Source organism: Suricata suricatta, chromosome 14 (genome assembly GCF_006229205.1).
Source record: "Suricata suricatta isolate VVHF042 chromosome 14, meerkat_22Aug2017_6uvM2_HiC, whole genome shotgun sequence".
Taxonomy (NCBI): domain Eukaryota; kingdom Metazoa; phylum Chordata; class Mammalia; order Carnivora; family Herpestidae; genus Suricata; species Suricata suricatta.
In genome coordinates, this window is record NC_043713.1 from 66,143,898 (window position 1) to 66,155,236 (window position 11,339).

At 53.4% G+C, this 11,339-nt stretch overlaps 1 protein-coding gene across 1 annotated transcript in view; it reads right to left on the reverse strand.

Moving 5' to 3' along the window:
• Positions 1-1,063: 1,063 nt before the first annotated feature.
• The window catches only part of TTC28 (tetratricopeptide repeat domain 28), a 622,170-nt gene continuing 611,894 nt past the window's right edge, over positions 1,064-11,339 (reverse strand). The window contains exons 24-26 of the mRNA XM_029921603.1: positions 10,615-10,744; positions 7,381-7,488; positions 1,064-6,229 (exon numbers count right to left, since the gene is read on the reverse strand). Of these exons, the coding sequence (XP_029777463.1) occupies positions 4,638-6,229; positions 7,381-7,488; positions 10,615-10,744 (1,830 nt within the window). The 3' untranslated portion in view covers positions 1,064-4,637. The remainder of the gene's footprint in view (positions 6,230-7,380; positions 7,489-10,614; positions 10,745-11,339) is intronic.

Sequence of the window (11,339 nt, forward strand, 5' to 3'; positions counted from 1 at the left end):
GAGAGAGAGTCTGTGCAGGGGGGGAGAAGAGTGTGTGCAGGGGGAGAGAGAGAGTGTGCAGGGGGGAGAGAGAGTCTGTGCAGGGGGGGAGAAGAGTGTGTGCAGGGGGCAGAGGTAGAGAGGGGGAGAGACTCCAAGCAGGCGTCATGCTGTCAGTGCAGAGCCCAAGGTGGGGCCGGGTCCCATAACTGAGCTCAGGACGTGGCCAGCTGAGATCAGAAGTTGGCTGCTTAGCCGACTGAGCCACCCAGACATCCCATTCTCCTTTTTAATTGTTAAACTTAGTTCATTCAATTACATTTATTACTAGTAATCTTCTTTCATCTTACTTTGTAGTTGTCCTACTTTTAAAAAATGGTTTCTATTGTTGTCTTCTATATTACTATTACTTTAGGTAAAGCAAGTTTTTAAAAATATTTTTCCATGCTCCCTTTGGCATCACATATAACAAATTTTTTTTCCCTCTATTAACTAGTTTGTCATAATCCTCTATTTGTGTGTCTTGTGTGTGTTTAACTGACTCTAAAAGTAGTCTACATTTTCTTCTCTTCCAAAACAACCTGTAACACTAACATCTGGGTGTTGCATAGTGTTGCCCGGTATTTTTTATCGCTACTCACATAAGATGTTAATGTTTATACGTTTGTCTTTAATTTATTCATATTCACTTAGTGGTTCACACTTCCTTCAGACTTCTCAGACTTTTACAGGTAGGACTGTTTTCCTTGTTTCTGGAATGCTTCCGTTGGAAGTTTCTTTAGTTACAGGGATCTGGCGGTAGTGAGCTCTGTTTTTGTCTGGCAGCCCGCGTGCGTGACAGGAATTTCCTGGTCCTCCGGCTGTGATCGCAGCTCCGAGGCATTCAGTCTTCCAGGTCACCAGCCACCAGCAGGGGCTGTGTGCCTTCTTAGACTTTCCTCCTAGCAAACACGACGCCACGGTGTGTTTATAAGGATGAGACTCCAGATTGACAGACTGCTCGTTAATGACACATGACCATTGTGTGTCCCACAAGGAAACCCAGAGTGTGGGATGTGTGCAGAAAGTGATTCAGATACAGCACTTAAAACCGTGGGAACTCATGCTTTAATAGACACTGAAATCACAAAGGAAGGCCAAGTGCCTTAAACAATCTCAATAAAAATATGAAGTTCTTTTTACATGGTAAATTTCGTAATATAAAAAGTTTAATGCCATCTGGAAACTGTAATTTACAAAAAAAGTCCACCTAGGCCAAGGATGGCTAACACGGCGTACAATCGGGGGTGAGTGCCAAGTGGGGAAGGTGTCTGAGGCGGGGAGAGGTGACCGCACGTGTCCTCACATCTTTGAAAGACCCGTGACAAGCAAGGGCCCAGCTCACAAACCACATGAACAACAAAAGATGTGGTGAAAAGGACGCAGTTTTCACCCCCTGCCTACTTAGAGTGACCAGAGCTCTGCGCCGCACCCCTGCCTCACTGGGCAGTAACTAGCCCAGCGGCGCCGGCTGCGTGCTAGGGACCCCCCGTGACCGCTTTCTGAGATGCACGGGGACAGCGGCCCGTCTCCTGCTGAGGCCCAGCAAGGGTCAGCGTGGGCCGGGACAGTTTTCAAACGGGATGGAGGTGAGAACGTTTTCGTTTCGCTACACGCTAAGGTGGACCCAAATGTGAGTTTCAGTAGCTCATTTTGTCGTGGTGTTCCGACCCGGTTAGCATCAGTGCAGTGGCTGACTAGTTCACCGGTGAGGATTCCGATGGAATCCACCACCTTGCTTTGTGGTCACACCAAGGAGAGGTGGTTTTCTGGGAGAGGGAGATTGTATTGCTTGTGTTCAGCGTATTTGCATCTGATGGAGTAGAATGGGGGCAGGGCATTCCAGTTTCCTGAGCTGAAAACGAAATAGATCCAATGCTTTCTGCATATCATAAGGAAAAGATGGTTTTGTAAGGTTTACATCTGTTGGCTCATTCCAAGTGGGGCACAGAGCCACGGACTATGCAGGGGTCCTTTGCTTCTACCCCATGGCTCAGAGTTCCCACACATGCCAACTTTATCCACAACTTGACACTCACGTTCCCTAGACTGTAGAAACAAAACATTCTAATTGTGTTTTGCGTTTCCACCAGGAGTCAGCAAACTTTTTCTTACAAGGTCAGGCATCAGGTAGGGCAGGCTTTGCGGGCCAAGAGGCAAAATCAAGAATATTATGGAGGTACTCCTTAACTATTTAAATATGTGAAATCCATTCCTTCTCATGGCTATAAACAACGAAGCCTCTGACCAGATTTAGCCTGCGGGTCACAGTTTGCCAACCCCTGATCTGTACAAAGAGATGTGTGAATTACAGTCTCACGTGACTTTTAAGTGCATACTTTTTTTTCTTTCAGTGGAGGAGCCTGAAAAATCTCCTTTGACTTGACATCCATTTCACTCCTAGAGAAAACGTTGACAGTAAACATAAGGGGTGATTCTACAGTGATTTTTAGGTTGGTCCTCACTGTTTTGTCCTGTTAAGCTTTCCTTCATTGAAGCTTATCTCTGAGGACAGGGGAAAAAAAGGTCACATACACCATTTGGTTTTCCAACACGAAACCTAAAACAACAGTGTGGTTAGGACTAAAGCCAGGTTAGGGTCTGCAAGACCTCCTAGCCGGCTCCGTCTGCACGGGAAGTGGTCTGGGTGGTGGGGGGCGTGCCCTGGAGGTGGACGGGGGTGGGAGGGAATGCTCACTCAGGAGCACACACCCCGGCCGGTCCTCCAGGGCTCCTTGGCACTTGGGAAAGAGGCTGAGATGGCTAAGAAAGGAACTGCCTATCTACTTCGGGATTCAGAAATTTACTCTGAGGTTTTGTTTCTGTTGCTAAGGACCTGATTTTGCACAGTGCTATGAACTTGCTTTCATTTGCTACTCTGGGACTTTTATTACCATTTGGTTTTTCCCTATTGACATCAAGAACCTCACGACTGCTGCTTCATGAAGTGTCTGTCTTCCAGTGTTGGGGCCAGGGCTCGAACGGGACATCCTTATTGTCTGTTGGGGTAAAGGCAAAAAAGACGTCTATGATGGAGCTCAGGGGACAGTAATGTGGGACAAAATAGTCTCCTTCCCTCTTTTCAGGGTTCACTGAGGAACAGGGCAAGTGGTCAGCATGTGCTGAGAAAGTGAGATCCCACAGGCGGTTAAAAGCTCTACTTGGGGGTCTTAATGTTAGTGCCCCTCCCGCCAGGCCTCTCCCGTCCACCCCATGTGTCTCGGCCGAGTGGCCGCCCACCTCTGTGTGACACCCCCCATGGGGAGGGTGGGAGGATTTTAACTTTAGAATTATGTAGAAGAGGTGTATTTAAATTCTCCAACTAAACTTAGTGCTAGGATGATGTTTAGGATTTGACCTCTTTCTTACCCCTACCCAGACCGCCTTTCGCTGCGGCCTCGCTCACCGTGACTCCGGTGTCCGGTCACGGCCGGAGATGCCCGGCCCCCGATTGTGTAGGCGACACTTTCAGGAACCTCTGTTTCTCTGCTCAGCAATCATTTGGATATAAATCCCAGAAAAAGCCCCTGCTTCTCGGGCTGCGGACATTAAAGTGTGACATGGGAGGGGTGCTGGGGCTGTGGGAGCCTGGGAGATCTAGGTAGGAGGGTGTCAGAGGCCTGGAGTTGGGAAAAGAGAAGAGAATTAAAGCAGCTACTAAAGGGAATAGGAGCTGAAAGTTCCATTCTGGTTCAATCTAGGTAGCTGTGGGATTTTTTTTTCTTTTTCTTTTTTTGCTTATAAGGAAACTGAATAATTTCAACCTCCCCCCATAAACTTGATAATTACTTATTGATGACTATTCAAAATTTGAAATTTTAAAAAATTTGAGCTTTTTAAAAATAATAGCTATAAATGCAAAGTACTATTGATAATAAAACCAAGTTGTTTATCCATGTACAAAAAAGGTCAATAATGTCTTCAAAGCACAAAGTTGCATTTTAAATCACAATTGCATAGTTCTAAAATGCCTGGAGAAGAAAGTTACATAAAATTTTTAAGAAAATTCAAGTTTGGTTGACAGTGGGGCCCCAAGAACGTTTGTGGAGCTGAGGACAGAAGCACTGTTGAACGTGAGTTATTGCGCTGCTACTGTGGCGTTCTGCTATCACGTGACCGGAATTGCTACAGTTTAATTACAAATCATTGGCATTTTAAAAACCATTCTGTTTTTGGCAAATATCACACTTTCATGTAGAATTCAACTTAGATTTTATATATCCCTCCCCCAATCAGCACCTGAAAGCCTTAAAAAAAAGCTCTATTTGTATTTCCGTGTATAAAAGGTACTGCATATATGCCTCTTAGCAAAATATGTGCTCCCTTTCCTCTCCCCACCCAGAACCACGACCATTTTTGTAAAAAAAAAAATCCTGTTGAAGAGTCCCATCAAAGATGAGAAGCAGGGAGTTCAAGGTAAACATTGGGTGAAGCGTGTAGAAAAGTCCACGAGCCTCCGGTACCAACCCCACGGAAGCCCCGGCTTGTGGTGGCTCCGGCCCAGGTGGCCACAGCCGCGAGGAGGGGGGCCACCAGCCCCTGAGAGCGCACCGGGGAGTGGTGGCAGGTGGGGGGCACCGCGCTCAGACTGCAGGCGTGGCCTGCGGGCGTGAGGTGCTCTAGCATTTGGAGGAGGGGAAGAATCTTCCCGGGGACAGAAACTTGTAGCCGTTGCCAGAAGGCAGTCTGAAAGGGCGAGCAGGTGCGGGGGGACCGGCGGGCAGGGGCCGCGTGCCCAGCGTCGTGGTCTCTGTGCGCCAGTGGCCGTTGGGAGGGGCTTTTTGGGGCGTGTCTCCAGGCGGCTGCATAGACAGCTCCTTAAGTTCCAGCTTGTCGACTCCTTCCTCCTTCTTGTTGTGCCGAGGGGACAAATTTAACAGACTGAGGACATCTCTTTTGGAAGTCATGGTCCCCGGGGGCCCCCGGAATATTTTCACTGGCCCCGCGGAGTGCTGGGGCGCGCTCTGCCAGAACATCTTCAGGTTGTGCACGGCCTGCACCTTCTCGTCGATGGCTGCCATCTTCAGTTTGTCTATGTCGGGGGCATCGGCGGGACTGGAGCGGGCGGAACCGGCCGAAGAGTAGGACAGGGCCGGGGACGGCGCGCTTCCAGCAGGAGACTGATGGCCCGAGCTTGGGGACACATTCCTCGGAGACTTGGAAATGTGAGCGCTATAGGGAGAGCTGGGGTACTTGAGTTTAAAGAGAGGCTGGTCGGGCAGAGAGGTGTGCGAGTCGGCGCTGGGCGACGGCCGGCCCCCGTGCTGGCCCGGGCTGTCCTGGACGGACGCCTCCGAGCCGGCGGGGCTGCTGTACCCTGAACTCACCTTGGGGAGGGACGAGCTTCTGGCTGGGGGCTTTGGTTTAGCGGTGACTGGTGATGGCTGACCCTTGGCGTGGGACAGGGGAGGCCTGCTGAAGGCACTGGTCTCTGACGCCCTGAAGACGGTGGCGCCGTTCGGCCCGGCGCTGCCCTCCTCGGGGGGGCCGTTCTTGCTGCCCTGGCCGCCGCCCCTCTGCAGCCGCTCCACCGCCATGAGGTGACTTTGCGTCTCCTCTAGGATCTTCTGGGCCAACTCTTGTGGATCAAGCTTTGGGTTGCTTTCTTCTTGGGACTTCACGGTGCTGTCGGTTTCTGTGCTCGACTGGTCTGATTCTCCCGTGTCCGAACTTGCTAGTTTTCCGACCTTCTGGAAGGGAGAGTTGGGGCTGGGAATCAGAGTCATTTTAACCGGAGAGTTGGGTGTGCTCACACTGCCCTTGGAGCTTACCGAAACCTTCACGCCCCCCGCGGTCCCCCCGCGAGACTGCTTGTGATCTGGGGAGAAGCGCAGCTTCCTGTTTTCCGGGTAGGCCGCCAACGGCTCGGTGCTGATGATGGAGAAGCCCTCATATTCTTCTTCATCTTTGCCGCCCGCTGGCCGGGTCTGGGGGGAGAGCTGGCCCCGAGGCAGGGTGCCCCGCTGCGGGTAGGCGTTCTTGGACCGCTCTGAGCCCCCCTCGGGCTTGGAGACGAAGCTCATTGAGGAGGCGATGGAGCTCAGGCTGTACACGGAGATGGCGTCTGAGGCGATGCTGTCCGCCCCGGTCGGGGAGAAGGGAGGGTGCTGGTAGCTCAGGGGCAGCGCATTGGAGACAGACTGGGCAGAGGCCAGAGACTCCAGGGAGGACGAGCTGTCGAGGCTGAGGCGTTTGGGCAGCTCGGTGGAATCTAAGACAAGACGTAAGTGTTGACACAAGACACAGTTAGAATTTTCTGTGGCTTTGATGTTTCTTTCAAGGTCACAAGCATCCCCTGATGCACAAGAACTAGCCAGGGACTGTGTCCTGTTGCTTACGCACAATCTGAACTTAGCCTGGAATCCTGGGGAATGCGGTCCCGCCAGGAAGAGTAAGTAACGCATAGGAAGGAGAACATGCAGGAGAACTCACAGCCCAGCAGGCCGCAGCAGCCCTGCTGTGCCCCCATGTCACGGGACCCCCATGTCTGCCTCGTGCTCCGAGTGGGGCCTGCGGGCCATCTGTGCTGTCCCCTGTCCTGAACCCACACCCTCCGGATTCCAGCAGCCTCCTCAGGGTCATTTCCGCTCTGTCTCTGCAGTGCCTTTCCTCCTCACCCACCCCCCACTCGAGCCTCTGTCCTCCCCAGGTCCCGTGAATGTCCCCGCCAGCCCGGTGTTCACTGCCCAGGTCCACAGCCGGCCTCGCGCTGCCCTCACTGACCACTGCTTCCCAGGCCCTCCTCATCTCCGCCACACAGGACACAGTCCTCTCCCCACTGGGCTTTCCGTGAACCTCGACGCCTGTAACCAGCCATTGGCACAGGTGTCTAATGGCTATTTTAAAACTGAACCTGTCCAAGACCGAACTCAGACCCATTCCTCCTGCCGCTTTCAAGGTCTCAGCAAAAGGTGGCATGTGTCCCCCCAAACAAGGTATCGCCCGTGACCCTCCCTTTCTGTGACACATTCTTCAGCAGAGCCTGTTGATTCTGCCTTCAGGTCAGGGCCACCATCCTTGCCAGCATCCAGTATTTGAGTGGCAGCCAGGGCAGCCCTCTGAGAGCCAGAGGCAGGCAGGTGTGCCCCCAGGGGCCTGAAAACTGCTTCCTGCCTGAGTGATGGGGACCGCCCCTCCCTAAGTCACCAGCTGCCACTTGGACTTGTCCCATCCTCTCTGCGTCATCCTCACCCCACTTGGTGACACCTTGTTTTGATCATTAATTTTGTGTGTTTACTGTCTTTGAACAGTAACAGTTCTGAACATTTATGCAAAAACTACTTATTCACTTTTCTTCCCCTTCCCAAAATACTCCCCGGGGAGGGGGTGCACGGCGGGAGCGGCGGGGGGCGGGGTGCTTACCGAAGAGCGCGAGCAGAGACTGCAGAGCAAAGTGCATGGCTCGCCGACTGGCTTGTTTCCCGGTTTTCAGGATTACTTCCTCCTGACCCACTTCACACAGATCGAACCCTAGGGGAGCAAGGAGTGAAAATGTCTGCTTCCGCAGGGAAGAGTCCATGTCTGGAAGAGGATGAGAGCTGGGGGGCTCCTTGGACAGTCTCATGGGAACCCCGTGGGCCCCTCAGAAGCCCCAGCCTGGGGCTCGCCCATGCGCAGGTGTGGGGCCACCATGTGCAGGGTGCACACCTGGGGGCCTGGGTCCCTCCCTCCTGCCCGTCCTGGGGCCCCGGTAGCCTCCCTGCCCTCAACAATGTCCCTGTGAGCCCGTGGTCCCAACTGGTCCGGCTCATTAGTATTCACTGCTCCCTCCATTCCTTCCCAGAACCGTCCACTTAAAATGAAGGACAAAAACTGGCCACTCCTTCAGCACAGGGTCCATCACTTAAAGCTGGTGCTGGGAAGGTGGGACAGTGCCCTCATCGTGGTCAGCCTCTGCCACCAGGGGCCGGGAGACGATGTAAAGCCTGCTTTCTGGGCTGAGCCAGCCCGGGGGGACTGTGCTCTTTCCTGCTGAAGCCCGGGGGTGGGGGCCCTCCCTGACACTGACGGTTCTCCTGAGTGTCAGAGAGCGGGCACAGCAAGGGGCAGGAGGTTGGCTGACGAGCTGTGGCCACCCGCCGCACTGAGACTTATTAGAGACATCACAGAGGCACCCGATGCACTTCTCCCTGGGAGAAGCGGAGGAGAAGCCAAACGCAGACGCCACGGCCAAGGGCTTCGTGCACAGACAGGATGTAGGGCCTGGGAGCCCTCGGCACTGAACACCCACACTCGGCCTCTGCAGCCGGTCACTGAGCCCCGCCTGAAACCATGGAGCTGCTTGGTGCCGAAGGCCCACGGGCAGGCACCTGCGATCCCGGGCCCTCCCCTCCTCTGATCTGCGTTCTGGTGACAGGGCGCTGTGACCCACAGTCGACCCTAGTCTGCATGCCGTGCATTTCACAGCAGTGTTCGCCAAAGCAGAAGCGTGTCTATGGTTTTATTCATACGCAAGGATTCTGATACAGGTCTGACACTATAATTCCTCTGGGAATTCGATTCACTCGAGGGGCTACCTCAGCCTTCCAGTTGCTATGAGACATTTTCCCCTCTGAACTCAAAATTAAACAGTCCCTGAAAGCAACAGGAAGATCTCCGAGAACTCAGCATTTCAGAGCGAATAACTAATTAACATTAAATGGAATATTGTGGTTCTTCCAGCATAACTGAAGTAAACAGCCAACAGCTCCGTGATGGCTGGATGGCTCGCGCTGGGTGCTGAGGGCTGGAAAGGGGGCACTGGGAGCCTCAGAGCCTCAAGAGTGAGGGAGTCACTTGTCCAGAGGCCCAGTCTGCAGAGACTTTTCTTCCTCCAGTCCCAGTCCAGGCACACTGCGTCGCCCTTGAATATCAGTGGATTTGGAAAGTGCCAGGAAGTAGAAAATTACCCACAATTCCCAACACCACAGAGAGTTAGCAATACACTTGGAACTATCCAGTTCACCGGAGAGGAGGACTGGCTGTCGGGCCCACATGGAAGGGAGGAGGTAGGCCCTTCGTGAGGAAGGCAGCATTTCCTTTATAAAGAAAGGTCTTGGCTCCATCTTCCCTCACCTGGGTCCTGTGTCACTGCCCCAAAGCCAGGCCTGTCCTGGAAGTCAAAAGAGCTTCCTCCTGGGTTTGGACCTGGCCTTTTTCACTCTTGGTCAAATTGCTACTGACTATATTTATTTAGATACTAATTTACTATGTTTATACCAAGAAGACTACGCTTTAAGTCCACAGAAACAAATAGTACAAATCATAAAGGACGTCAGAGCATTGACTTACAGGGATTCGGAGTCCCTGTGGGCCTTTGGGGGTTCCCTCATCAAAAGCAAATGGAACCAAGGGCTCCCGGGTGGCTCAGCTGGTTATGTGTCCAGCTCTCGATTTTGGCTCAGGTCATGATCTCACACGTCATGAGATCGAGCCCTGGGTCAGGCTCTGTGCTGACAGCATGGAGCCTGCTTGGGATTCTGTCTCTCCTCTCTTTCAAAATAAATAAACATTAAGAAATAATAATTTTTTTAAAAAAAAACCAAAGTTGAGGTAGGCTGGGAAAGGTCATCTGCAAAATGAGTTATAAATGAGGCTTAATACTGAATATCCAGGTTTCACAAGCAGAAGAAAACTTCCTTTTGAAGGCTTAGCTGTCCTGCCACATGGGATGGCTGGTCCGAGTCACGTGAATGGAGGCTGTGTTGCCCCCCCTCAGGTGTGGGCCACAGGCCCTTCCCTGGCCTCAGAGCCTCATTTGCCCCTGTGCCCCCTGCACCTGCACGGGCACCTCCCACGTCTGCTCGATAATGGCTCTTATGCTGCCTGGGTCCTTCACCCTGAAGACAGCCCCAGCCCCCCACCCCTGTGGTGTTGCCATGACCCTAACGCTTCTGCCTGTGATCTACGTTGCTCCCTTAGGCCAGGTGTCTACCGTATCTGCTCCGCCAGACTGACTACTCTAGGAGTGCGGGCCAGTCCTCGGCTGCACCCCCTCCCCCCGCATGGCCTCACAGGACCCTGGTGTTCACAGACAAGCTTGTGGTGGAATGGCTCCCGGGCAAGTCACATGGGCACTTAAGCGGGGCAGGAGAGCAGCCTACAGCCTCATGTGGTATTTGTATCCAGAAACACATCTAGTAAAGTGGCAATTAAGTCAGGAGCTGCCTCGGCCGTGCTGCAGTGTCAGAGAGGAACAGAAAACATCCTGGATGGACAAGGATCCTGGTGCGTCAGTGTTAGGTCCCCAGAACCGAATCTAACGGGCCTCCCCAGGAGGAGGGAGACCGACACTGAACTCATCAGTTTGTGACTTCATTTTCTCTAGCTTTTAATCATGGCTTGACCCCCAACGGTGCTGGAATCTAGCACATTTATATTAAGATGATGCCTAGAAATGAGAGCTGAGGCTAAAATGCTGGGGAGATGGAACCAGGCTGGAGGGCCATTTGGAAACTGGGCCAAAGCGCTGGAATCTTTGAACCATCTTTACATGATAAAACTGCTCAGAAAACACTAAAACCCCCTAAGCATCTAGCAGCCTTCCCCAACAGAATCTAGGGAAACAGGTTTTTAAAAAGTGGAAGTGAAGAAGCCGGTGAAGGGCGCCCGTCTTACCTAGAGCCGCCAGGAACTCATGACAGCCCGGGAGCCGCCACAGCTGCACGCTGATGGACACCTGGATGGGGGCCGCGGCGAAGTCCTGCTCCTTCTCGCCCGCCTGCAGCTGAACCAGCACCTGGTGGAGCTGCGGGAGGAGCACAGGTGAGCCCCGCGCCTGCCCGGCGCCTCCGTCCCCTCCAGCCCGCCTACGATTTGTCCCCCACCTTACTCCTGCGTCACCTGTCATCCCTAACGACCTCACATGTGCACAGCACTGGAAGTTCCTTCTACGGCACCTCACGCCTACCGTCTTGGCTCCTCTTAGGAGGTTCAGTGGGCAGGGGCGGGGGCGCAGGTCGGAGGCTCACTGGCGCCGGGGCTCAGGGGCTGGAAGAGGGGTGGGTTGTAGGACTGGCCGGCCCCCTTGTTTTTCTTTATTAAAGCCCTCTCGATGATCTCGAGTTACACGGTGAAGGTATGTTCTAGAGCCTTACCACGCTCACCGAAGGACCCACACCCGTGGCGCTTCGGGTCAGGGTCACTCACGGAAAGTCACTTCCGCCCCTGCTGTTCTGGGGGAGCTCGAAAGGCCAAATCAGGAGCACAAGAAGGGTGGAGCAGGAAAGGGAGCCAGAGCAGAGGAAGAGGGCAGACGCGCGAGCCGCGGCCGGGGCAGCCCAGCCCGGGGCGCGTGGGCAGGTGCACGGGCCGCGACAGCGCCTGCGCCCGAGCTCACAGCG